The following is a 24,073-nucleotide window of genomic DNA, read 5'->3' on the forward strand; positions in this document are numbered from 1 at the left end:
AGAATAGCTTTGTGTTATTTTAGTACGAACTCTTGAATAGATCGAACGGAAAGAATAGCTTTGAGGTGGTTTCGTACCCTACAAACAATGTATTCTTATGTTCTCCGCTAGATAGAAACTTTGGATGATTCTTCATCGCACTTTGAGGGATGGTTATATGATCCAATTATATTAGCATTGTTGAGAGGTTGCACTAGCAAAAGTACGGACCCTAGGCTTCATTTTCAAGCATTGCAATACCGTTTTTGTGCCCGTTTACTATTTGCTACCTTGCTGTTTTTATTTATTCAGATTATAAAAATATATTTCTACCATCCATATTACACTTTTATCACCATCTCTTCTCCGAACTAGTGCACCTATACAAATTGCCATTGTATTGGGTGTGTTGGGGACACATGATATTTCTTGTATTTGGTTGCAGGGTCGTTTGAGAGAGACTATATTCATCCTACGCCTCCCACGGATTAATAAACCTTAGGTCATCCACTTGAGGGAAAATTGCTACTGTCCTACAAAACTCTGCGCTTGGAGGCCCAACACGTGTGTACAAGAATAAAGTTGCGTAGTAGACATCAGACCTCAAGTCAGAATGATCATACAATGCCTATTCTATATTAGGTCCACGACCAAAAAGATCCCAAATAAACCTTAGTTAAAATAGTTAAAATATACAAAAGACAATCATCTAGACTATCCATCATGTATCTGGCCAAATTATCCAGGACGAGCTCTGGGTGTACCAGAAGGCCCCGAGGGGAAGCTGGACTGAAGCCGGACTATCTGGTTTCTATCGGGTCGACGGAACTGTCCGAGCACTTCCGAGTGGACTGTTCGAGATGAATTATGGGTATTCTCGAACACTTTCAAGGGAAGCTGGACAGTCTCTAGACTTTTTAGAGCCTGCTTGAGTGGCCTGACTATGTGGGCCCGATGTGGATGAGTTGTTCGGCCCCTGACTTATGCATTGCTATCTGTTCCTGGCTTGACTGAGGTTTCCCTACACAGATCAGCAGCCGGACTGCCCTGGCCAATTTAGGCCAGACTATCCGGGCCAATTCAAGCCGGACTGTGTGGCTATAAGTTTTCTACGAGAAAACAACAAGTTTGCTCCCCACTATATATACTCACTGAACTCTTAGTGAGTGGGTTGACCACTTCAAACACACTTTGACCGGATCTAAGAAAAGGTCCCCTCTCACCCCACTCCAAATCGAAGATTTCTTGAGGGGTTCTTGAGAGATTTCACCCAAACATAAATCCATTCATCATCTCTCTTTCGGCCAAACCAATTTGTGTTTTGAGCAAGTTCCGAGCTTTACGCTTTGTTCTTATTACTCTCGTAGGTTGGAGACTCCTAGGGGGTAGGAGTTCTCGGTGAGGAGTCAAATTCATGATTTACCATGTGAGTTTGTGAAAGTTTAGAGTTCGTCTCAAGTTCTAGCACTAAGATCATGAGAATCTCCTTCTTGGTGATATATCAAGTAGAAGAAGGCGAGATTTGTGGTGTTGGTGGGGCCTTCGTGGTTCCTCCCACCTCTCCTACGACGATTAGCTCCCATCCAAGGGATTGAACATCGGGATACATCTTTTGTCGCAAGTGTATTCATTTTACCCCAACCCTAGCTCATTATGCATGGTTTATTTTGATCAATTGACTTTGCAAACATCATATAGGTTTTATATCTCACCGTAGCATTTTAGGCCACACTTTATATTCCACAAAACCTAAACTTGCTAATAACTGAAGTAAAATTTGTGTTTGTCCCTATTCACCTCCCTACATGCCCTTCCCTTGGTGCCTTTCTCTTTCCCTAGAAAGTTTCTATACCATCCAATCTTCATATTTTCCACTAATTCTTTTTTCCGGATAAACTAGGTATTTGCCTGTGCATTTCTACAAGGTATAAATATTCTATTACATTAGCCCATAATTTAGCTGTCCGTAAATTTTGTCCGTGACTTTATTTTGTAATCACTTATGGACCTGCCAAAAAAATATAGTTTATTTGGTAAGTCAACAAAAGATGGAACAATTAAGGCTGTTTTCAAGTAATGATCAGAAAAAATGAAATATTGGACGAAGCACTCCGCGTGGAAGGAAAAGAAACACTATTATTTTTTAAGTACTAGAGACTAGAGATTCTTAGAGTCTTAATTTTTGAAGGGAATTTTAGAGTCTTCTTAATGAAGGCAACACAAAAAATGTAGAATACGGGAATACCATCTCTACAATCCAAAAACATTAACTTAATCACGATGCAAAAATGCACACATCATGAACTTTAAGGAGCCCGACGCTGCCCAGTGTATACGAGATTGCTCCAAATTAATTAATAAAACTAGAAAAACCGATCCATTGACAATTCATAGCTTAGTCTGAGTTTATCTGCTCTCGGGTGAACAAGAATTTCGAAAAAATAGCAAAATGATTCGAAAAACCCTGAATTATTTTGACACCAAGGATGCTTGAATTTTCTAGGTGCTTGCAAAATTTTGTGCCGAGATTACATCTGGAGGAGCTCAGCCAAAAAAAAAAAAGAAAATGAAAATCAAAGTTCCAAAATGCCCAAAGTTGTTTGAGTTTTCGTTTTTTTTACCGAGCTCCTTAGATGTCATCTCGCCACGAAAGTGCAGGCACCTAGAAACTTTGGTGTCAAAAAGTTTAATACTTTGCCCCGCAAAAAAAAGTTTAATACTTTGTTATTTTACCCTTTTTGAGGCAATTTTTGTTATTTTACTAATAATATTTGTTTTTGTGAGACAATTTTTTAATATTTATTATTGTTCACGCACGGGAAGAGATCCACCGGTCCACCGATGCAGAAACGTCGGCCTCCAGATCCATTTCATGCAAAGTTCGGCCCATATAGTAGAGTAACAACAAGAACAGCCGAAGCCCAGATGAGATAGTAAGAAACCCTACTAGTACGCCCACCGATTTCCCGTGTCCCCCCGCAGGCCCGCACCCCGCACGCGCCCTAAAATATCCCAAAGCCCCCCTCCGCCCCCTCCCGAAGCCGAAATCCCCCAATTCCCCTCTCTCTCTCCCCTCTCCCCATCGCCCCCCTCCCGCACCCGAGCGCGAGAGAATCCGAGGAGAGGAGCGGCGCAAGGAGGCGGAGATGGAGTCGGATCAGGGCAAGCTCTTCATCGGCGGCATCTCCTGGGAGACGACGGAGGAGAAGCTGCAGGAGCACTTCTCCAACTTCGGCGAGGTCTCCCAGGCCGCCGTCATGCGCGACAAGCTCACCGGCCGCCCGCGGGGCTTCGGCTTCGTAGTCTACGCCGACCCCGCCGCCGTCGACGCCGCCCTCCAGGAGCCCCACACCCTCGACGGCCGCACGGTACCTACTCCCCCATCGCTTGGTCTCTTCACCCCACCCAAACCCTAGCGGGATATTCGCGTCGAATATTCGCTTCGGCCGCCTTCCGATCTACCCCGCTGCAGCGGCCTAGGGTTGCGCGTGTGTACTCACGCGTGGGTTGTGGTTTTGTTGTCTCAGGTCGATGTGAAGCGGGCGCTCTCGCGGGAGGAGCAGCAGGCTACCAAGGCGGTGAACCCTAGCGCAGGAAGGAACGCTGGAGGTGGAGGGGGTGGCGGCGGCGGCGGCGGCGATGCCGGTGGTGCTAGGACAAAGAAGATCTTTGTGGGCGGGCTGCCCTCCAGTCTGACAGATGAGGAGTTCCGGCAGTACTTCCAGACCTTCGGAGCTGTCACTGATGTTGTGGTGATGTATGACCAGACAACACAGCGCCCCCGGGGCTTCGGCTTCATTACCTTTGACTCGGAGGATGCGGTTGACCGTGTGCTGCACAAAACCTTCCACGATCTTGGAGGGAAGATGGTAGAGGTGAAGCGTGCTCTGCCTCGAGAGGCGAATCCTGGCTCGGGCGGCGGCGGACGTTCTATGGGAGGTGGGGGTTTTCATAGTAACAATGGACCCAACTCCAATGCTAGCAGCTATGATGGCAGAGGCGATGCTAGCAGATATGGGCAGGTGCAGCAAGGCAGTGGTGGCTACCCAGGTTATGGTGCTGGAGCTTATGGCAGTGCTCCAACTGGATATGGATATGGGCACACCAATCCTGGAACTACATATGGAAATTATGGGTCTGCAGGGTATGGAGGTGTTCCTGCTGCGTATGCTGGGGCTTATGGCAATCCAAGTGCTGCTGCTTCCGGTTACCAGGGTGGCCCTCCAGGCGCTAATAGAGGACCCTGGGGCAGTCAAGCTCCGTCTGGTTATGGCACTGGGGGTTATGCTGGCAATGCAGGCTATGGTGCATGGAATAGCTCTTCTGCTGGTGGGAATGCACCTACTAGTCAGGCACCTGGTGCAGCTGCAGGTTATGGGAACCAGGGCTATGGTTATGGTGGATATGGAGGAGATGCATCATATGGTAATCATGGAGGGTATGGTGCTTATGGTGGTCGGGGAGATGGTGCTGGAAATCCTGCTACTGGTGCAGCCTCTGGGTATGGTGCTGCTGGATATGGAAGTGGGAATGGAAACTCTGGATATCCAAATGCGTGGACTGATCCTTCACAAGGCGGAGGATTTGGTGGTGCAGTCAATGGAGCTTCTGAGGGCCAATCAAATTATGGCAGCGGTTATGGTGGTATGCAGCCTAGGGTTGCTCAGTAGAAGAGGCTGTTGTAATGTTCATGGTGTGAACCAGTGCATTTGGGCAGCATATGTATTATTGCAGTATTCTGGCTTTGCTCTCGTCTTCCTGAAGGCCATCCATTCTGCCGGTTAAATCAGTATTTCTCCTGGTTGGAATGCTTGATCCTTTCGTGGCTTAACTAGAACTTCAGTCAATAAGTAGCTATTATGTCGAGTAGCTGTATCTTCATAATGCTTTATTTATGTTTAGCTTATCCTTCGGTGTGCTTTGTCATGAGTGGAGTTTCAGGTTGCTTTATCTCTAGTTTAAAGCTAGAGTAGCTTCACTGCTTATGGACCAAATTATCTAGTTGTATCTCTATTCTACAGAATCATATATTCGTGTTTGACTGTAGTATTTATGCTGGATACTCTCTCCCTATTGTGTTAAGTCTGAAACGTTTATCGCTGGTGGTTGTGTTCATCTCTGGTTCCTTGCTTTGCTTTAGCTCGCCTTGGAGTTAAGGTGTTACTTTTATTCTTCAAATTTGACGGCTTGCAACAGATGCTAATCCTGAAACTATGCACTGATAGAAGCTTGTTACCGTAGCTGCTTCAAACGGACGGTCAAGTGTAGTCCGCTTCTTTATGTAACTGGAATGTGACATCCTATGTATACATTTGTTTTGACAAACATTGTTCGTATGCATGATGAAGCTGTGAATATGTTTCAGGGTTAGCATCTGATGTTTGGTATGTAGATTGATAAAACAGGCATAGTAGAGGGAACTGATTAGCCCTTCAAGCCTTTTGGTCTTAAATTTTGCTAGTACGTTTGCAGTGATAAAGAGCTTACTAGCAGCAAGATGGTAGCATCAACTTCTAAGGTAGTGTAGATGCCAAAAAATCAGTGATGCTACATGATGAATGATGTACAGGTAGAAACCCTAGAGTACAGTAGCGAGGCATTTGGCAAGTAAAATAATTGTCCTTCCTCCTTCGTTTCGTTTCTGTACAGGTTGCACGTGACGCCATTCTGTGTAAAGAATGTCCAAGTGAGGGTGAAAATGATATCGGAAATCTGCTGGTTTTGCTTGATGAGCTGATGAGAAGTTGCGATTTGAAGCATTGGCACAGAATGCAAGCTACTAGCTTTTTATGTGCTTCATGTTCTCGAGGATCTTGCTGTGCTGCAAGGTGGTGGTACGTGGAAACAAAGATTCATTGTCTTTCAGTTTTGTTTGGAAAATCGTTTCGACATGGTTTTTGTCCTAGTTGGAGATGATACCCTGGTTCCTCCTCTGTAGATTTGGTATGTCCTGATAAAGAAGTTAGCTAATTCACCCTAATTCACCCTGTGAAGCACCGGAGTCAAGCCTTGTCAATTTTGGCCCGCAATATCTTATCTAGAAGTCTAGATTAACGTCAGTAATAAATAAAATACATGTAGATTTTGGAAGTAATTTCCACATTCTTACACTTAAATATTTACTTTTATCATACATATAAGATAGTAAAACTAATTGTGAAATATGCTCTAAAAAAGGAGCAAAAACACCATGGTGCTACCAGCGATAGCAATGGTTTTGACACGATAGTTTTTCTACTGACGTCACTGCTCTATTGTGTTTTGGACACAAGATCAAAACGATTGAATGATCGATCCCTTACACAGAAGATTTAGCATTATTCATTCCGCACGCTACTCTTTCTTTTTGTTTTTTTTGAAAACCAGGACTTATTGTAACACACTACTCCCTCCGTTCCACAATATAAGACATAGCTTGCAACAACGTCTTATATTATGGGGCGGAGGGAGTACATCCTAAATGGTTATGCGTTTGATAGATTCCGTGGCCTGAAAATAAAATAGAATTCCATTTGCCTAGTATATGCCAACATAAAAACCAGTGCTCATTTACTGCTTCACTATGCCTTGCTCTGCTGCTAAATCCGTGAAGATGAAGATAATAGATGGAAAGCAGAAAATTTGTTCATCTTTATATACTGGCATTTTAGCTTAGTTACCGGTTAATCTGTAGTTTATTTTTTTATAGCATACATATTTATGGAAATACAACCCCCACCGCCCTTCTGCGAGCTTAAATTTAGTCACTGCATGCATTTAGTGCATCATTTTATTTATAGGTTAATGTTATAGTCTCTAGAGGCTTCCTTGTCGGTATGCATATAACGGCTAGAACATGTGGTAAAGCATATTACTCCCTCCGACGGAGGGAGTATAACTGTAGTTTAGTTATATAGGTGTACTCCTTGGTATGGAAGCTTTGTTGCTTTATTAGGTTTGCATATGCTCCATTCTGTTATAACAAATGAAATTGTCTGCTTGTGACCGCGAACACTTTTACTCACATAATATACAAGTGCCATCTAATTTGTGAATCACATAACTTTTCTAACATGAATGTACTAGTAATTAATATAACTAGATCAGTGGCCTTGTGCAATTCGGTGTTCAAATCCATGGTTGACTGCACCAAATATCGGTTTAAGCATCTAAAGTTAATTTGCCTGCATGTTGTGGCAAAACCGTATAGTGGATTTGAATGTGTATGCTCTGGATAAAAACAGATTTATTCTGGACGATGGTGGGGGCAAAATTGATTTTTGCTGAAGAAATTGTATCATATATAATGTGTACTCCCTCCGTAAATTGTATCATATAAGAAAAGCATAATGCTGAGTCTTTGCGATGCACCCCTCCGTTCACAAATATAAGTTTTTTTTGGGTACTTCAATATGGACTACATACGGGCTGAAATGAGTGAATAAACACACTAAAATGTGTCTATACATCCGATTCACAAAAAGTTTGAAATCTTATATTTTGTGAATGGAGGTTGTATATTTTTATAAAAGCAAAGAAATAACTTGCATAAGTGCACCCTGTGTTAGGATTAACTTGATTGCAATCTTGAAATACTGAATGATCGGCGATGTAATTCATGTTTGCTTCAAAAAGAGGCATCGAAGATGAATAACTCTGGAATGCCACCTTTTCTCATGTATATTCCCCTCAAGAAAAAAGTAGTATGAAAATACTGATTGATCTCTCTTCATCTTTTCGATGTTCATTTGCATCTTATCAAAAATATGTGCAAGTCTTCAGAGGTCAATTAATGTTTGTAATTGGCTACATCCTGCCTCCTGCCTGACATATGCTGCTGGACAGGTGCATTGACCCAAAAGTACATTAAGCTGGAGACGTGGAGTTTTCACTTTCACATATGAAGGTACATAAGACCATGGAGGTTGCTAGGATCTCTTTGTGAATGAATTACACTATGAGCCAGTGCCCATCATATTTGGTTTACTTTCTTGAAATGCAGATCGCCGCTCGACCCCTAACGAACTCTATCCAGAACAAACAACGCTCTCATCGATCGGCAGAGATATGAGTCTGATTTACTGTCAAAGATGGGAAGGTTGCGAGACTTAATGGTATTATTATGCTAGTATAGCTGTGCCATCAGACATCCAACATTTTCTCTCTATGTATTTTGGACACTTTGCAATAGTCTAAACTAACTACTGCAGTTATTCAATTGAAAAATTCAAGTTTCAAGTTTGAAAAAATGAAGTCACAGTGAAAGGGCAGGGGTTGATCCGGAACTGGAACGTTATACGCGGTATACTATAGACACAAACGTTGCTAAAAAACTGGAAATCAAAGGGATAAAATATCCCCAGGCATGCTCACGGGATGGAAAAAAAAATGCAGAGTAAACAGATCACCCCACGATTATTGAAGTTGCCATTGTATCCAAATCAAAGTTGCCACATGATAATTTTGATACTACAATATTTCGTAAAAATCAGGACTTTCTTTATCAAACCATGAGACTTTAGTTTGGATGATCTTATCGAAACATTGTATAATATGTCTGAGTAGCGGCTTGAGAGGGGACACGGAGTTTATGCTCCCGGGATCATCTGCTCAGGAAAAAATTTCAAAATAAATACTAGAAAATTCGAATTTTTTTTTTTTGTGGGGTAGATAATTTGATGCGTGAGATCCGCTCTAAATTTCAACTCATTTGGACATCTGAGCAGCTCACGTATTGTTTTAATCTGAATTGTCCTTTTTGTCGAGAGCTGATCAGATGTTCAAATGAGTTGAAATTTAGAGTGAACTTCACGCATCGAATTATTTACCACACAATTTTTTGAATTTTTTAATATTTATTTTCAATTCTTTTCTGAGCGGGAGCAGATGAGCCCCTTGAGAAGTACTAAATCATGCTCCCTTCGTTCTAAAATATTGTGTGCCGGCGTTTTCCGAGGTTAAATTTTGACCATAAATTTAACCAACAAGACTGATTGCGGTGGAGCAAAAATTATATACTCTCCGTCCTAAAATATAAGAACGTTTTTAACACTAGCATAGTGTCAAAAACGTTTTTATATTCTAAAACAGAGAAAGTATAATTGAAAACTTTCTTTGAATATGAATTTATTGGTATAACTTTTGTTCGCGTCGCTCGTTGATTAAATTTATGATTAAAGTTGAAGCACGAGAGCCTCTATATTTTGAAACGGAGGGAGTATCAAAGTTTCCGAAATACTCGTACGTTATTGTTTTTGTCACTCTATATACGTTGGGGCTATATTCCAGTCCCTAAAAGATCACGTGCAAAACAACTTCTCTTGGTTCTCCTCGAATTGTGACATAGAAATAGTCCACCATCTATTTGGGCGTAGCTGCCTCAACCTTTCCGTCCCGTTCTTGCCTAGCCAGTTCTCTCGTGCCTCCATTGCGCGGCCGGGAGGGCGACGTCGCCAGCAGCGCTGCGAGCGACCTCGCTCGGCTCGGCCCGGCCCCGCCGACTGGAACGCACGGGAGACGTGACCATGGGCACGATGGGACACCACCAGCGGTCGCGCTCCGCCTCCGGGAGCCCCTCGGCGACGCGCTCATCAAACGCCACCGAGCTTGACTTCGCCGCCGCCGACCTAGAGTGCCCCTTCGGCGGCATCGGTGCCCTCGGCTCCGTGGAGCTCCGCGAGACGGCGTACGAGATTTTCTTCATGTCCTGCCGCTCCTCCGGTGGCGCTGCAGCGTCGAGCCCCGGGACGCGGGGCGGCGGCGCGTCGGAGGGGGAGGTGTCGTCACCGGTGGCCGGCGCGGGGGCGAGGGGCGGGAGCGCCGTCATGAGCAGCAAGGTGAAGAAGGCGCTGGGGCTCAAGCCGAGGCGGTCCGCGCCGACGATGGTGCGTACCTCGAGCCAGAATTCAGGCCCGGTCTCTCCCGGCAGAACACGGCGGCCGATGACGTCGGCAGAGATCATGCGGCAACAGATGCGGGTGACCGAGCAGAGCGACGCGCGGCTCCGTCGAACGCTCATGCGCGCCGTCGTCGGACAGGTCCGGATGCGCATCCATGCATGCCGCATCTGTTGGGAAGAAGCCTGATTCCATCCATGCACGTGCCCCCTGGTCGGTCGTAGTATTATCTATCCATTTATTATTCCACAGGTTGGGAAGAAGCCTGATTCCATCGTTCTGCCATTGGAGCTACTTCGGCAGCTGAAGCCGTCCGAGTTCACCGACGGCGAGGAGTACCACCAGTGGCAGTTCCGGCAAATCAAGCTCCTAGAGGCAGGCCTCCTTCTGCACCCGTCCCTCCCGCTCGACCGCCTCCACGCCGCCGTGCTCCGTTTCCGCGAGGTGATGCGCGCCACAGAGATCCGCGCCATCGACACGGGCAAGGGCTCCGACGCGATGCGGGTCCTGACCAACGCCGTGCACGCGCTCGCGTGGCGCCCCGGCAGCGGCAGCGACGCGTGCCACTGGGCCGACGGCTACCCGCTCAACGTGCTCCTCTACGTCTCCCTCCTCCAGACCGTCTTCGACCACAGGGAGCCCACCGTGGTGCTAGACGAGGTGGACGAGCTGCTGGAGCTCATCAAGAAGACTTGGCCGATCCTGGGCGTCGGCCGGGCGGTGCACAACGTGTGCTTCGCCTGGGTCTTCTTCCAGCAGTACGTGGTGACCGAGCAGGCCGAGCCAGACCTCGCGTCCGCGACTCTCGCCCTGCTCGCCGACGTGGCGGCCGACGCCAAGCAGGGGAGCCGCGAGTCCCTGTCCCGTGACCCGGTGTACGCCAAGGTGCTCCTCAGCGCGCTCGGCAAGATGCAGGAGTGGTCGGAGAAGCGGTTGCTGGACTACCACGAGAGGTACGAGAGAGGCACCGGCGGGACTGCCACGGAGGGCATGGAGATATTGCTGTCCTTGGCGCTTGCCGCAGGCAAGATCGTCGCCGACCGCGAATACGCGGGCACCGGGAACTTCACCGCCGACCGCGTCGACTACTACATCAGGTGTTCCATGAAGAACATCTTCACCAAAGTGAGCCCATGCTTCATCACAAATCACATAGGAGAAAAGCACAAACCATTAGCGCTACCATCAAGCTGTCGGACATAATTTGATATGATCGCCGGACATGATATGATTCCAGATACTCGAGAATGGCATGCGAGAGGCAGACCCTGCAAACGACCCCGGCGTGGTCCTGACGCGGCTGGCGAGGGAGACGGAGCAGCTGGCCAAGTTCGAGCGCGCCAACTTCAGCCCGCTGCTGAGGCGGTTGCACCCGGCCCCCATAGCGGTCGCCGCAGTCACCCTGCACGGCTGCTTCGGCGTGGTGCTGAGAGAGTACCTGGGCAAGGTCACCATCCTGACGGAGGAGCTCGTCCGCGTGCTCCACTCTGCGAATCGCCTGGAGAAGGCCCTGGCACAGATGACCGCCGAGGACGCGGCGGACTGCGAGGACGACCGGGCAAGGGCCGTCGTGGGCGACATGGAGCCCTACGAGGTGGAGTCAGTGGTGATGAGCTTGCTCAAGGCTTGGATGGACGACAGGCTTCGGATCAGCGCGGACTGCCTCCTCAGAGCCAAAGAAACCGAGGTAACACTTGGATCTCTGGTCGATGAAGTGAAGCTGGAATTCGTAGAGCTTGACATTGTTTTTGTAGAGCTGGATTCCCAAGTCCAAGGAGGAGCCTTTCCCCGCGTCGGCAATAGAGTTGATGAGGCTGTCCAGGGCCACCATCGACGAGTTCTCTGACATTCCGGCGACGGCAAAAGACGACGTGGTTCAGGCGCTCGTCGACGGCCTCGACTCAATCTTTCAAGACTACATCTCCTTCGTGGCATCATGTGGTAAACGACCCGATCAAACTCAATCCCGTTAAATAAACTTAGCATGCCATGCCATCATCGTTCGACAGACTTGTTTGAATCCAAATGCAGGGTCGAAGCAGAACTACGTCCCTCCCCTCCCGGCGCTGACGAGGTGCAACCAGGACTCGGGCTTCTTCCGGCTGTGGAAGAAGGCGGTGCTGCCGTCGTGCCAAGCGCCAGAGGCCAACCCGCGCGGCGGCGCCTCTCAGCACAACCCGCGGCCATCCATAAGCCGCGGCACGCAGCGCCTCTACGTCCGCCTCAACACGCTCCACTACGTCCTCACCCACGTCCAGGCCATCGAGGAGCCGCTCTCGTCACTCTCCTCTGCCTCCGGCGGTAACCGGGTGGCAACTTCCCTCAACTTCGACCGCACCCGCGCCGCGGCCCAGTCGGCGGTGTCCCACGTCGCCGAGGTGGCCGCATCCCGGCTTATCTTCCTCGACTCGCGCCACGCCTTCTACCAGGGCCTGTACATCCGCAACGTCGTCGACACACGCATCCGGCCGGTGCTCCGCGCGCTGAAGCAGAACCTGTCGTTCCTCGTGTCCGTGCTCGTTGACCACGCGCAGCCGGTGGCCGTGCGGGAGGTGATGAAGGCCTCGTTCCAGGCGTTCCTGATGGTCCTCCTCGCCGGCGGCAACGACCGGAGTTTCACGAGGGCGGACCACGGGATGGTGGAGGAGGACTTCCGGAGCCTGAAGCGCGCCTTCTGCACGTGCGGCGAGGGCCTGGTCCCCGAGGACGTGGTGGTGCAGGAGGCGGAGGCCGTAGAGGGCGTCGTTGAGCTCATGGCTCGGTCGACGGAGCACCTCATCACGGCGTTCGGCGCCGCCACGTCGGAGTCCATCGCGGGCGTGCGAGAATACGAGGACAGCGATGGGGGCACGACCCACGTACCGCCGACGAGGCAGTGGGGCCCTGCGGACCCAAACACCATCCTCCGCGTGTTGTGCCACCGCGACGACGAGGCCGCCAACCAGTTCTTGAAGCGCACGTTCCAGCTCGCCAAGCGGCGGTGATGTCGGCCAAATGCCCCACGACCGAGTCTAGGTGCTACTACACTTTTTAGTCCCATCACTGCAACAATCGTTGCGGCTACGTGGGCTGTATCTGTGCCGGCCCAAGTGAGCGGCCCATGTAATGCGTTCAGGTGTGAGTGTGCCTTGTTAAAATAGCCGTTGCTAAGCGTCAGGGTTGAGGATCCATGTACTGCCAAGTGCGAACTTCCCTCAAAAAATAAAATAAAATTGTACTATCAACTTCACACCTCTCTAATCATCTTCCGCCACAAGTCACTCTATCCTTGTGTTCTATGAACCAAGACCTAGCTTGAAGCTGGAGAGTGCACCTGGTCGGTAGGTATCTACAACCAGTGACATAGCCATGAAAATCGAATGAGGGGGGCTAAGTGTTGCTAAGCCTTGTTGGGGAGGGCCAATCCAGCAGAATACATAATTTTAGCAGCAAAATGTTACTGTTCATATTAATACTAGGCTTAAATCAATAATGTTAGGGGGGCCAGGCCCCTGCTGGCACCCCTGCCTTTGCCAATGTCTGCAACATTGTGCCAGATCCACTGGTTTCTTCCCATATTTTTTTTCGGTTCGTTGATTCCTTATATGGTTCCATAAATTCCTGGCAAATGGCGTGGATCCTTCAGGAATCCATGCAAAACGCAACCATGTACCTCCGCTAGGTAGGAGTGAATTTCAAGTGAATCAACGGCGCAATCCGGCAAGCCCACGCTCCCGACGCACATGACGGCGGCGGAATTGACTTGGCAAAGCTACGACAGCTGGTTGCGGGCATCATCATACGGGATCAACCGAAAACAATTTTGTGACCATCTAGGATCTTCTACACATCTTCGGGCACTGGAACAACATTGTCAACCAGAGGAGAAATATAACAAAGCTGGATGTCATGATCAACTGATGCAGTACGTAAGAATCCATGTAGTTTTTTGCCAGACAAGGCATTACAAGAAGAGCAATTTTAACACGGTCCCTCTTACCTCCTCTTTTCACATGGGAGATACGAAGGTAAGAGTTACTCAGACCGCCCTTCATTGGCTAGATTGTGTCTTGCATCTTAGGGGCTCCCTTCATGCCCGCGAGCTTAGCCCATGAGCTTCTTCAAGTTGGTGGAGGTGTGGTGATGTTGCGGCTCCCTTTGCATGCTTGGCCATGGTAAGGAGGGTAAACTTTGCCGTGACGTTGACGTGATAGAGTCATAAAGGCGTCACAACCTCGTGTGCGAGGCCTGTCCAAAGCACGAAGGACGAACTTTGCCATGACTTCGAAGGACCAATGTGGTTTTGAGTTGGTGGAGGTGAGCGATGTCACATCATCGGGGATTTACGCGACTCCGAATAGAGTAAGCCCAAGGAGGCGTATCTCTTTGCGAAGATGCGCGGGGTCGCAGTATCGAGGGTCCTCTTGACTTCGAGGGGAGCGTCTTCAAGGATTCGCGGCAACTCCAATCTTGGTGAAGATGAGCGACGTTGCAACGTTGAGGATCCGCAGTGACTCTATGCTTGTTGAAGACAAGCAGGGTCGCGACATTGAGGATCCACGCGACTCCGAGCGGAGTGGCGTCGAGGACCATCGGCGACTCTGAGGGTAGCGGCTTCATGATCTGAAGTGGCTTCGAGCTTGGTGAAGATGTGTGCGCTCGCGGCATGGAGGATCTATGCGAGTCCAAGGGGAGAAAATTCAAGGATCCACGACGACTTCGAGGTGCCTTCGAGGAGTCTTCACCTTCTAGCATCGACCCGCCTTACCTGTAGTTACCTTCGGATTTTGTTGGAACTTGACTTGATTTAGGCTGGGCCATCTAGCTTCATTGGTTGATGACCTTTCACATGGCGAGGATTCCCCATGGTTGGTGCGAGTGTTGATGTTCAAGGATCAACTATTGATAGGGGTAGCCATAACTATATGGTCAGTGATTAGTACGCGGGGGTTTGTACAATGACCTTATATTGAAGGTCGTCGTACACTCGACAAGGTGACACAAAGATGTTTTTTGAATAGGTTCATTTGCCTAGTCGTAACGCGACCTACATCCTATGAGGAAAATCGTCAACAGTGGTGCTCAAGGCACGAAGAACTTGGAGTGTTGTAAATTTCGAAGTCCCACGACTCTTGGCTGGTCCGAGCCTTACTAGGCCCCTCGGATTCTGATTCCCAAGCTTCGGTTGAGCCTTGTTGCAGGGACAAGGAGAGTGACTCCTGCTCTTGAGTTTATTCAAGTGGGAGTAAATGATTTAGATGCCAATGGGGGAGGCTTATATAGCCGGGTCCTTAACAAATGATCAAGGCTACCCTTCAGACAAGGAGGTGGGAGAGTAGGACTAGGTGATTTTTCATCCTTCTGCCCATATGCCTCTAGTTGGGCTAGGAGGCGGGTTGTAGCACAGTAATGGATGAATGCCTACACTATTTGAAGGCTTCCTTGTTGGGGCTTCGACTTCTTTGCTCCTTTGCCTCCATATTTCACTTATTCTTTTAAGTGGTCTTCTTTCTTTGACTTGTTGACCATGAAGGTTTGCTTGGACTTTTGTTGACTGAAGTGGCTTGCTTGGAATCATAGGGGCTTTCTTGGACCATTGTTGACCTCCTTGAATTGTGTTACGTGGCCTTTACTTTGCTGATCACCTATGTGGCATGCCACATAGGATAGGGGGTGGGACCTAAAGTAGAGTGAGTTGAAGAAAACCACCACATTGAAGCCCAGGTTTGTAGAAAACATCATTCTATAAATTTCTACTCGAAAGCACTAATTTTGGGCTTAATCTGTTACAGAAAACACTGACTTATTGCTACTTGTGAGCTGCATTGGGATTTCCTCAAACAGGAGAGGATGATGCAGTACAATAGAGATAAGTATTTCCCTCATTTAAGAACCAAGTTCATCAATCCAGTAGGAGAACCACACAAGACCTCGTGAACAACACCTACACACAAAATAACAAATACTTGCACCCAACGCAAACAAGGGGTAGTCAATCCCTTGGCGGTTAATTGCAAGGATCAAATCTCGTAGTGATGATGCAACAAGATTGATGTAGAGGCCCTCCGTGATCGATTCCCCCTCCGGCAGAGTGCCGAAAAAGGTCTCTAGATGGATCTCCGAAGAACAGAAACTTGCGGCGGGGAAAAAGTATTTCGGGTGGCTCTCTGATGTATTGGGAATATACAGAGCTAGAATTAGGTCAAGAGGTGCCATGAGGGGCCCACAAGCCTGGGGGCGCGCCTGGCAGGCTTGTCGCTCCCTCGTGACTCTTCAGGTCTTCTAGGGTCCCTTCTGATAAAAAAATCGTCAAAAAGTTTCGTAGCGTTTGGACTCCGTTTTTTACTAATTTTCTGAAAAGCCAAAAACAAACAAAAAATAGCAACTGGCACTGGGCACTAGGTTAATAGGTTAGTACCAAAAAATGATATATAATTGCATAACAAACATCCAAGATTGATACTATAATAGCATGGAACAATAAAAAAAAGACGTACCAACATCCCCAAGCTTAATTCCCGCTCTTCCTCGAGTAGGTAAATGATAAAAACAGATTTTTTGATGTAGAATGCTACCTAACATGTTTATCATGTAATCTCTTTTGTGGTATGAATATTTACACTCGAATGATTCAAAGCAATAGTCTATAATTTGACATAAAGACATCAATACTCAGGTGTAGGATCAAAAGTAGGTCTGGGGGGGGGGTGATTAGACTACTTGACCAAATAAAAATCTAGCCTTTTCCCAATTTTAAGTCTTGGCAGATTTTAGCAACTTAGCACAAGTCAAGCAATCAACCTACACATGCAACTCTAAGAGTGTAGCAGCGGAAAGTAAAACATTGCATATCAAGGTAAAGGGAAGGGTTTGGAGAAGGCAAACGTAATGTAGACACGGAGATTTTTGGCGTGGTTCCGATAGGTGGTGCTATCGTACGTCCACGTTGATGGAGACTTCAACCCACGAAGGGTAATGGTTACGCGAGTCCATGGAGGGCTCCACCCACAAAGGGTCCATGAATAAGCAACCTTGTCTATCTTACCATGGCCATCGCCCATGAAAGACTTGCCTCATTCGGGTAGATCTTCACGAAGTAGGCGATCTCCTTGCCCTTACAAACTCCTTGGTTCAACTCCACAATCTTGTCGGAGGCTCCCAAGTGACACCTAACCAATCTAGGAGACACCACTCTCCAAAAGGTAATAGATGGTGTATTGATGATGAACTCCTTACTCTTGTGCTTCAAATGATAGTCTCCCCAAGACTCAATTCTCTCTCACAGATTTGGCTGTTATTTGAGTGGAAAGCAACTTGGGGAAGGCTAGAGATCAAGATTCTTGTGGTTGGATTGGAATGTCTTGGTCTCAACACATGAGTAGGTGGTTCTCTCTTAGAAAATGAGTAGTGGAAGTGTAGGCACGTTTTGATGGCTCTCTCTTGAATAGAGAAGGGGGTGGAGGGGTATATATAGCCTCCACACAAAATCCAACCGTTACACACATTTGACCCAACTCGGTCAGACCGAATAAGAGAACTCGGTGAGACCGATTCAGTTCAAAATGTGAACGTTAGGAATCTCAGTGGGACCGATATGATCAACTCGGTGGGACCGATGTGCTAGGGTTAAGGCAAAACCTCATCTCGGTGTGACCGATTGCATGAACTCGATGAGACCGATTTCAACAATGAGTTAACAAGGAATTGGTCAGGCAAACTCGGTGGGACCGAACGCTCATTTCGGTAAGACCGAAACGTTACGAAGGGAAACAGAGAGTTTGCATTGCGAACTCGGTGGGATCGATCGCTCACTTTGGTAAGACCAAAACGTTATGAAGGGAAACAGAGAGTTTGCAATGCCATCTCGGTGAGACCGAGATACCTATCTGTGAGACCGAATTATCTAGGGTTTCTGGCTGTGGCTATGTCAAATGAACTCGGTGGCGCCGGATAGATCAAATCGGTGGGGCCGAGTTTGACTTAAGGTTTTGGACATATTTGGAAGTGAGAAAGTGGTTGAGGGCTTTTGAGAATATCACTAAGCATTTTGAGCAACACCTCATCCCCTTTTAATAGTGTTGGCTTTTCCTATGGACTGAATGTGATCTTGGATCACTGAAATAGAAATGAAGAGTCTTGAGCTTTAGCCAATCTTTGTCCTTAGCATTTTGAGGGGTCCACATCTCTAGTCCATGCCATGCCAATCATTGAACTTTCTAAAATATTTAAATTGAATGGATATTAGTTCAATGAGCTATATGTTGCTATGAATTACCAAAACCAACTGGGGATTAGTTGCACTTTCAATCTCCCCCTTTTTGGTAATTGATGACAACATATAGATCAAAGCTTCGAAAAATGATAATATGAATGAAATACATCGTCGCTTTGAGAAGTATGTGCGAAGCAAGAGCTCCCCCTAAATTTTTGCATTATTTAGAATTTGCTTTTGAATGCAAATGCACAATCGATTAGGATCATGGGTTTCTCTTCCATGTCACATACATCTTGGTGGATGATACGTCTCCAATGTATCTATAATTTTTGATTGTTCCATGCTATTATATTATCTGTTTTATGTTTAATGGGCTTTATTATACACTTTTATATTATTTTTGGGACTAACCTACTAACCCAAGGCCAGTGCAAATTGCTGTTTTTTGCCTATTTCAGTGTTTCGCAGAAAAGGAATATCAAACGAAATCCAAACGGAATGAAACCTTCGGGAGAGTGATTTTTGGAACAAACGTGATCAGAGGACTTGGAGTGGATGTCAAGAAAGAAACAAGGAGGCCACGAGGCAGGGAGGCGCGCCTGCCCCCCTGGGCGCGCCCCCACCCTCGTGGGCCCCTCGTGGCTCCCCTGACCGACTTCCTTCGCCTATATATACTCATATACCCCGAAAACATCCAGGAGCACCATGAAACCCTATTTCCACCGCCGCAACTCTCTGTACCCGTGGGATCCCATCTTGGGGCCTTTTCCGGCGCTCCACCGGAGGGGGAATCGATCACGGAGGGCTTCTACATCAACACCATAGCCTCTCCGATGATGTGTGAGTAGTTTACCTTAGACCTTCGGGTCCATAGTTATTAGCTAGATAGCTTCTTCTCTCTCTTTGGATCTTAATACAAAGTTCTCCTCGATCTTCTTGGAGATCTATTCGATGTAACTCTTTTTGCGGTGTGTTTGTCGAGATCTGATGAATTGTGGGTTTATGATCAAGATTATCTATGAACAATATTTGAATCTCCTCTGAATTCTTTTATGTATGATTTGATATCTTTGCAAGTCTCTTCGAATTATCAGTTTGGTTTGGCCTACTAGATTGATCTTTCTTGCAATGGGAGAAGTGCTTAGATTTGGGTTCAATCATGCGCTGCTCGATCCAGTGATAGAAGGGGAAACGACACATATTGTATTGTTTCCATCGAGGATAAAAAGATGGGGTTTATATCATATTGCTTGAGTTTATCCCTCTACATCATGTCATCTTGCCTAATGCATTACTCTGTTCTTATGAACTTAATACTCTAGATGCATGCTGGATAGCGGTCGATGTGTGGAGTAATAGTAGTAGATGCAGAATCATTTCGGTCTACTTGTCGCGGACGTGATGCCTATATACATGATCATGCCTAGATATTCTCATAACTATGCACTATTATATCAATTGCTCGACAGTAATTTGTTCACCCACCGTAGTACTTATGCTATCTTGAGAGAAGCCACTAGTGAAACCTATGGCCCCCGGGTCTATTCTCCATCATATAAGTTTTCAATCTATTTTACTTTGCAATCTTTACTTTCAATCTTTATCATAAAAATACCAAAAATATTATCTTATTATCTCTATCAGATCTCACTTTTGCAAGTGGCCGTGAAGGGATTGACAACCCCTTTATCGCGTTGGTTACAAGGTTCTTATTTATTTGTGTAGGTACAAGGGACTTGCGTGTGGTCTCCTACAGGATTGATACCGGGGAGTCTACGCACAAGTCAAGACATACCAAGTACCCATCACAAACTCTTATCCCTCGCATTACATTATTTGCCATTTGCCTCTCGTTTTCCTCTCCCCCACTTCACCCTTGCCGTTTTATTCGCCCTCTTTTTCTGTTTGCCTCTGTTTGCTTGCTTCTTGTGTGCCTGTTTGCCCTGATGGCCTTGCCTAAAAGCGTTGATCCTCACCTTAGAAGGTTGGAAGAAATTGAAAACAACGTTAGAAGCTTTATGACTTTGCAATTTGAGCATAATAATTTCTTTAGAAACGAGCTTAAAGAACAAAAAAGCTTTATGGAATACATGAATAAAGAGCTTGATGATTTGTCTAGGGAATTTTATGGTTTGAAATCTCAGTTTGCTCATCTTGAAAAATTAATTGCCCAAATTTCGGATAAGCAGGCCACCTTAGTTAATAAGATGGCTACCAAACCGGAAGATCTAGAAGGTAATAAAGATGAAGATCTAAAAGTGATTGATGTGTCTCCTATTAAATCTTTGTTTTGCAATATGAATCTTGATAATGATGGGACTGGAGATGAGTCAACTTTAGTTAAAAGGCGTCCCAATGATTCGGAGTTTTTAGATCTTGATGTAAAAATTGGTAAAAGTGGGATTGAAGAGGTCAAAACTTTAGATAGCAATGAACCCACTATTTTGGATTTAAAGGAATTTAATTATGATAATTTTTCTTTAATATATTGTATTTCCTTGTTGCAATCCGTGTTAAATTCTCCTCATGCTTATAGTCAAAATAAAGCTTTTACTAAACATATCGTTGATGCTTTAATGCAATCTTATGAAGAAAAGCTTGAATTAGAAGTTTCTATCCCTAGAAAACTTCATGATGAGTGGGAACTACTATTAAAATTAAAATTAAAGATCATGAATGCTATGCTTTGTGTGATTTGGGTGCTAGTGTTTCCACGATTCCAAAAACTTTGTGTGATGTGTTAGGTTTCCGTGAATTTGATGATTGTTCCTTAAACTTGCATCTTGCGGATTCCACCATAAATAAACCTATGGGAAGGATTAATGATGTTCTTATTGTTGCAAATAGGAATTATGTGCCCGTAGATTTCATTGTTCTTGATATAGATTGCAATCCTTCATGTCCTATTATTCTTGGTAGACCTTTTCTTAGAACGATTGGTGCAATTATTGATATGAAAGAAGGAAATATTAGATTCCAATTTCCGTCAAGGAAAGGCATGGAACACTTTCCTAGAAAGAAAATTAAATTACCTTAATGAATCTATTATGTGAGCCACTTATGGATTTCATACCAAAGATGATAATACCTAGATCTATCCTTGCTTTTATGCCTAGCTAGGGGCGTTAAACGATAGCGCTTGTTGGGAGGCAACCCAATTTTATTTTTGTTCCTTGCTTTTTATTCCTGTTTAGTAATAAATATTTTATCTAGCCTCTGGTTAGATGTGGTTTTATGTTTAAATTAGTTTTTGTGCCAAGTAAAACCTATAGGATATTCTTGGATGATAGTTATTTGATCTTGCTGAAAAAGTCAGAAACTTTCTGCTCACGAAAACAATTGTTAAAAATAACCAGAAAGTGATAAAATACTGATTCCAATTGCAGTAGATAAATAATCAAATTATTTAGGTATTCCTATTTTTTTAGAATTTTCTGAGTTACATATGTTTGCGTTAGATACGGATTACTACAGACTGTTCTGTTTTTGACAGATTCTGTTTTCCGTGTGTTGTTTGCTTATTTTGATGAATCTATGGCTAGTATCGGAGGTTATGAACCATACAGAAGTTGGAATGCAGTGGGTTTAACACCAATATAAATAAAGAATGAGTTCATTACAGTACCTTAAAGTGGTGGTTTGTTTTATTTCGCTAACGGAGCTCATGAGATTTTCTGTTGAGTTTTGTGTTGTGAAGTTTTCAAGTTTTTGGGTAAAGATTTGATGGATTATGGAACAAGGAGTGGAAAGAGCCTAAGCTTGGGGATGCCCAAGGCACCCCAAGGTAAAACTCAAGGACAACCAAAATCCTAATCTTGGGGATGCCCCGGAAGGCATCCCCTCTTTCGTCTTCGTCCATCGGTAACTTCACTTGATGCTATATTTTTATTCACCACATGATATGTGTTTTGCTTGGAGCATCTTGTATGATTTGAGTCTTTGCTTTTTAGTTTACCACAATCATCCTTTCTGTACACACCTTTTGGGAGAGACACACATGATTCTGAATTTATTAGAATACTCTATGTGCTTCATTTATATCTTTTGACCTAGATAGTTTTGCTCTAGTGCTTCACTTATATCTCTTAGAGCACGGTGGTGGTTTTATTTTATAGAAATTATTGATCTCTCATGCTTCACTTATATTATTTTGAGATTTCTTTAGAACAGCATGGTAATTTGCTTTGACTATAAAATTAGTCCTAATATAATAGGCATCCAAGATTGGTATAATAAAAACTTTCATGTAGAGTGCATTGAATACTAAGAGAAGTTTGATACTTGATGATTGTTTTGAGATATGGAGATAGTGATATTAAAGTTGTGCTAGTTGAGTAGTTGCGAATTTGAGAAATACTTGTGTTGAAGTTTGCAAGTCCCGTAGCATGCACGTATGGTAACTGTTGTGTAACAAATTTGAAACATGAGGTGTTCTTTGATTGTCATCCTTATGAGTGGCGGTCGGGGACGAGCGATGGTCTTTTCCTACCAATCTATCCCCCTAGGAGCATGCGCGTAGTGCTTGGTTTTTGATGACTTGTAGATTTTTGCAATAAGTATGTGAGTTCTTTATGACTAATGTTGAGTCCATGGATTATACACACTCTCACCTTTCCATCATTGCTAGCCTCTTCGGTACCGTGCATTGCCCATTCTCACCTTGAGAGTTGGTGCAAACTTCGTCGGTGCATCCAAACCCCATGATATGATACACTCTTTCACACATAAACCTCCTTATATCTTCCTCAAAACAGCCACCATACCTACCTATTATGGCATTTCCATAGCCATTCCGAGATATATTGCCATGCAACTTTCCACCGTTCCGTTTATTATGACACGCTTCATCATTGTCATATTGCCTTGCATGATCATGTAGTTGACATCGTATTTGTGGCAAAGCCACCATGCATAATTTATCATACATGTCACTCTTGATTCATTGCTCAGCCTGGTACACCGCCGGAGGCATTCATATAGAGTCATATTTTGTTCTAGTATCGAGTTGTAATCATTGAGTTGTAAATAAATAGAAGTGTGATGATCATCATTAATAGAGCATTGTCTCAAATGAAAAAGAAGAAGAAAGGCCAAATAAAAAAAAAGGCCCAAAAAAGGAAATAAAAAGGGACAGTGCTACTATCCTTTTTCCACACTTGTGCTTCAAAGTAGCACCATGATCTTTATGATAGAGAGTCTCTTGTTTTGTCACTTTCATATGCTAGTGGGAATTTTTCATTATAGAACTTGGCTTGTATATTCCAACAATGGGCTTCCTCAAATGCCCTAGGTCTTCGTGAGCAAGCAAGTTGGATGCACACCCACTTAGTTTCTTTTGTTGAGCTTTCATACATTTATAGCTCTAGTGCATCCGTTGCATGGCAATCCCTACTCCTTGCATTGACATCAATTGATGGGCATCTCCCTAGCCCGTTGATTAGCCGCGTCGATGTGAGACTTTCTCCTTTTTTGTCTTCTCCACATAACCCCCATCATTATACTCTATTCCACCCATAGTGCTATATCCATGGCTCACGCTCATGTATTGCGTGAAGGTTGAAAAAGTTTGAGATTACTAAAGTATGAAACAATTGCTTGGCTTGTCATCGGGGTTGTGCATGATGAGAGCATTCATGTGTGACGAAAATGGAGCATGACCAAACTATATGATTTTGTAGGGATGAACTTTCTTTGGCCATGTTATTTTGAGAAGACATAATTGCTTAGTTAGTATGCTTGAAGTATTATTATTTTTATGTCAATATTTAACTTTTATCTTGAATCTTTCGGATCTGAACATTCATGCCACAATAAAGAAAATTACATTGAAGAATATGCTAGGTAGCATTCCACATCAAAAATTCTGTTTTTATCATTTACCTACTCGAGGACGAGCAGGAATTAAGCTTGGGGATGCTTGATACGTCTCCAACGTATCTATAATTTTTGATCGTTCCATGCTATTATATTATCTGTTTTGGATGTTTAATGGGCTTTATTATACATTTTTATATTATTTTTGGGA

At 45.1% G+C, this 24,073-nt stretch overlaps 2 protein-coding genes across 2 annotated transcripts; both read left to right on the plus strand.

The window, feature by feature from the left end:
• The first annotated feature begins 2,904 nt into the window (after positions 1-2,904).
• LOC109759653 (heterogeneous nuclear ribonucleoprotein 1) lies at positions 2,905-5,028 on the plus strand. The gene is made up of 2 exons (XM_020318477.4): positions 2,905-3,347; positions 3,507-5,028. Exons 1-2 carry the CDS (start codon positions 3,126-3,128, stop codon positions 4,647-4,649), a joined length of 1,365 nt encoding a protein of 454 aa, XP_020174066.1. The 5' UTR covers positions 2,905-3,125; the 3' UTR covers positions 4,650-5,028.
• A 4,361-nt stretch (positions 5,029-9,389) lies between these two features.
• Positions 9,390-13,066, plus strand: LOC109759777 (protein unc-13 homolog). Its single transcript, XM_020318620.3, has 5 exons — positions 9,390-9,995; positions 10,107-10,979; positions 11,092-11,541; positions 11,609-11,795; positions 11,886-13,066. The coding sequence occupies exons 1-5, from the start codon at positions 9,483-9,485 to the stop codon at positions 12,836-12,838; spliced, it is 2,976 nt and encodes a 991-aa protein (XP_020174209.1). The 5' UTR covers positions 9,390-9,482; the 3' UTR covers positions 12,839-13,066.
• Positions 13,067-24,073: the final 11,007 nt, after the last annotated feature.

The sequence above is a fragment of the Aegilops tauschii genome, chromosome 1 (assembly GCF_002575655.3).
Source record: "Aegilops tauschii subsp. strangulata cultivar AL8/78 chromosome 1, Aet v6.0, whole genome shotgun sequence".
NCBI classification, from domain to species: Eukaryota; Viridiplantae; Streptophyta; class Magnoliopsida; order Poales; family Poaceae; genus Aegilops; species Aegilops tauschii.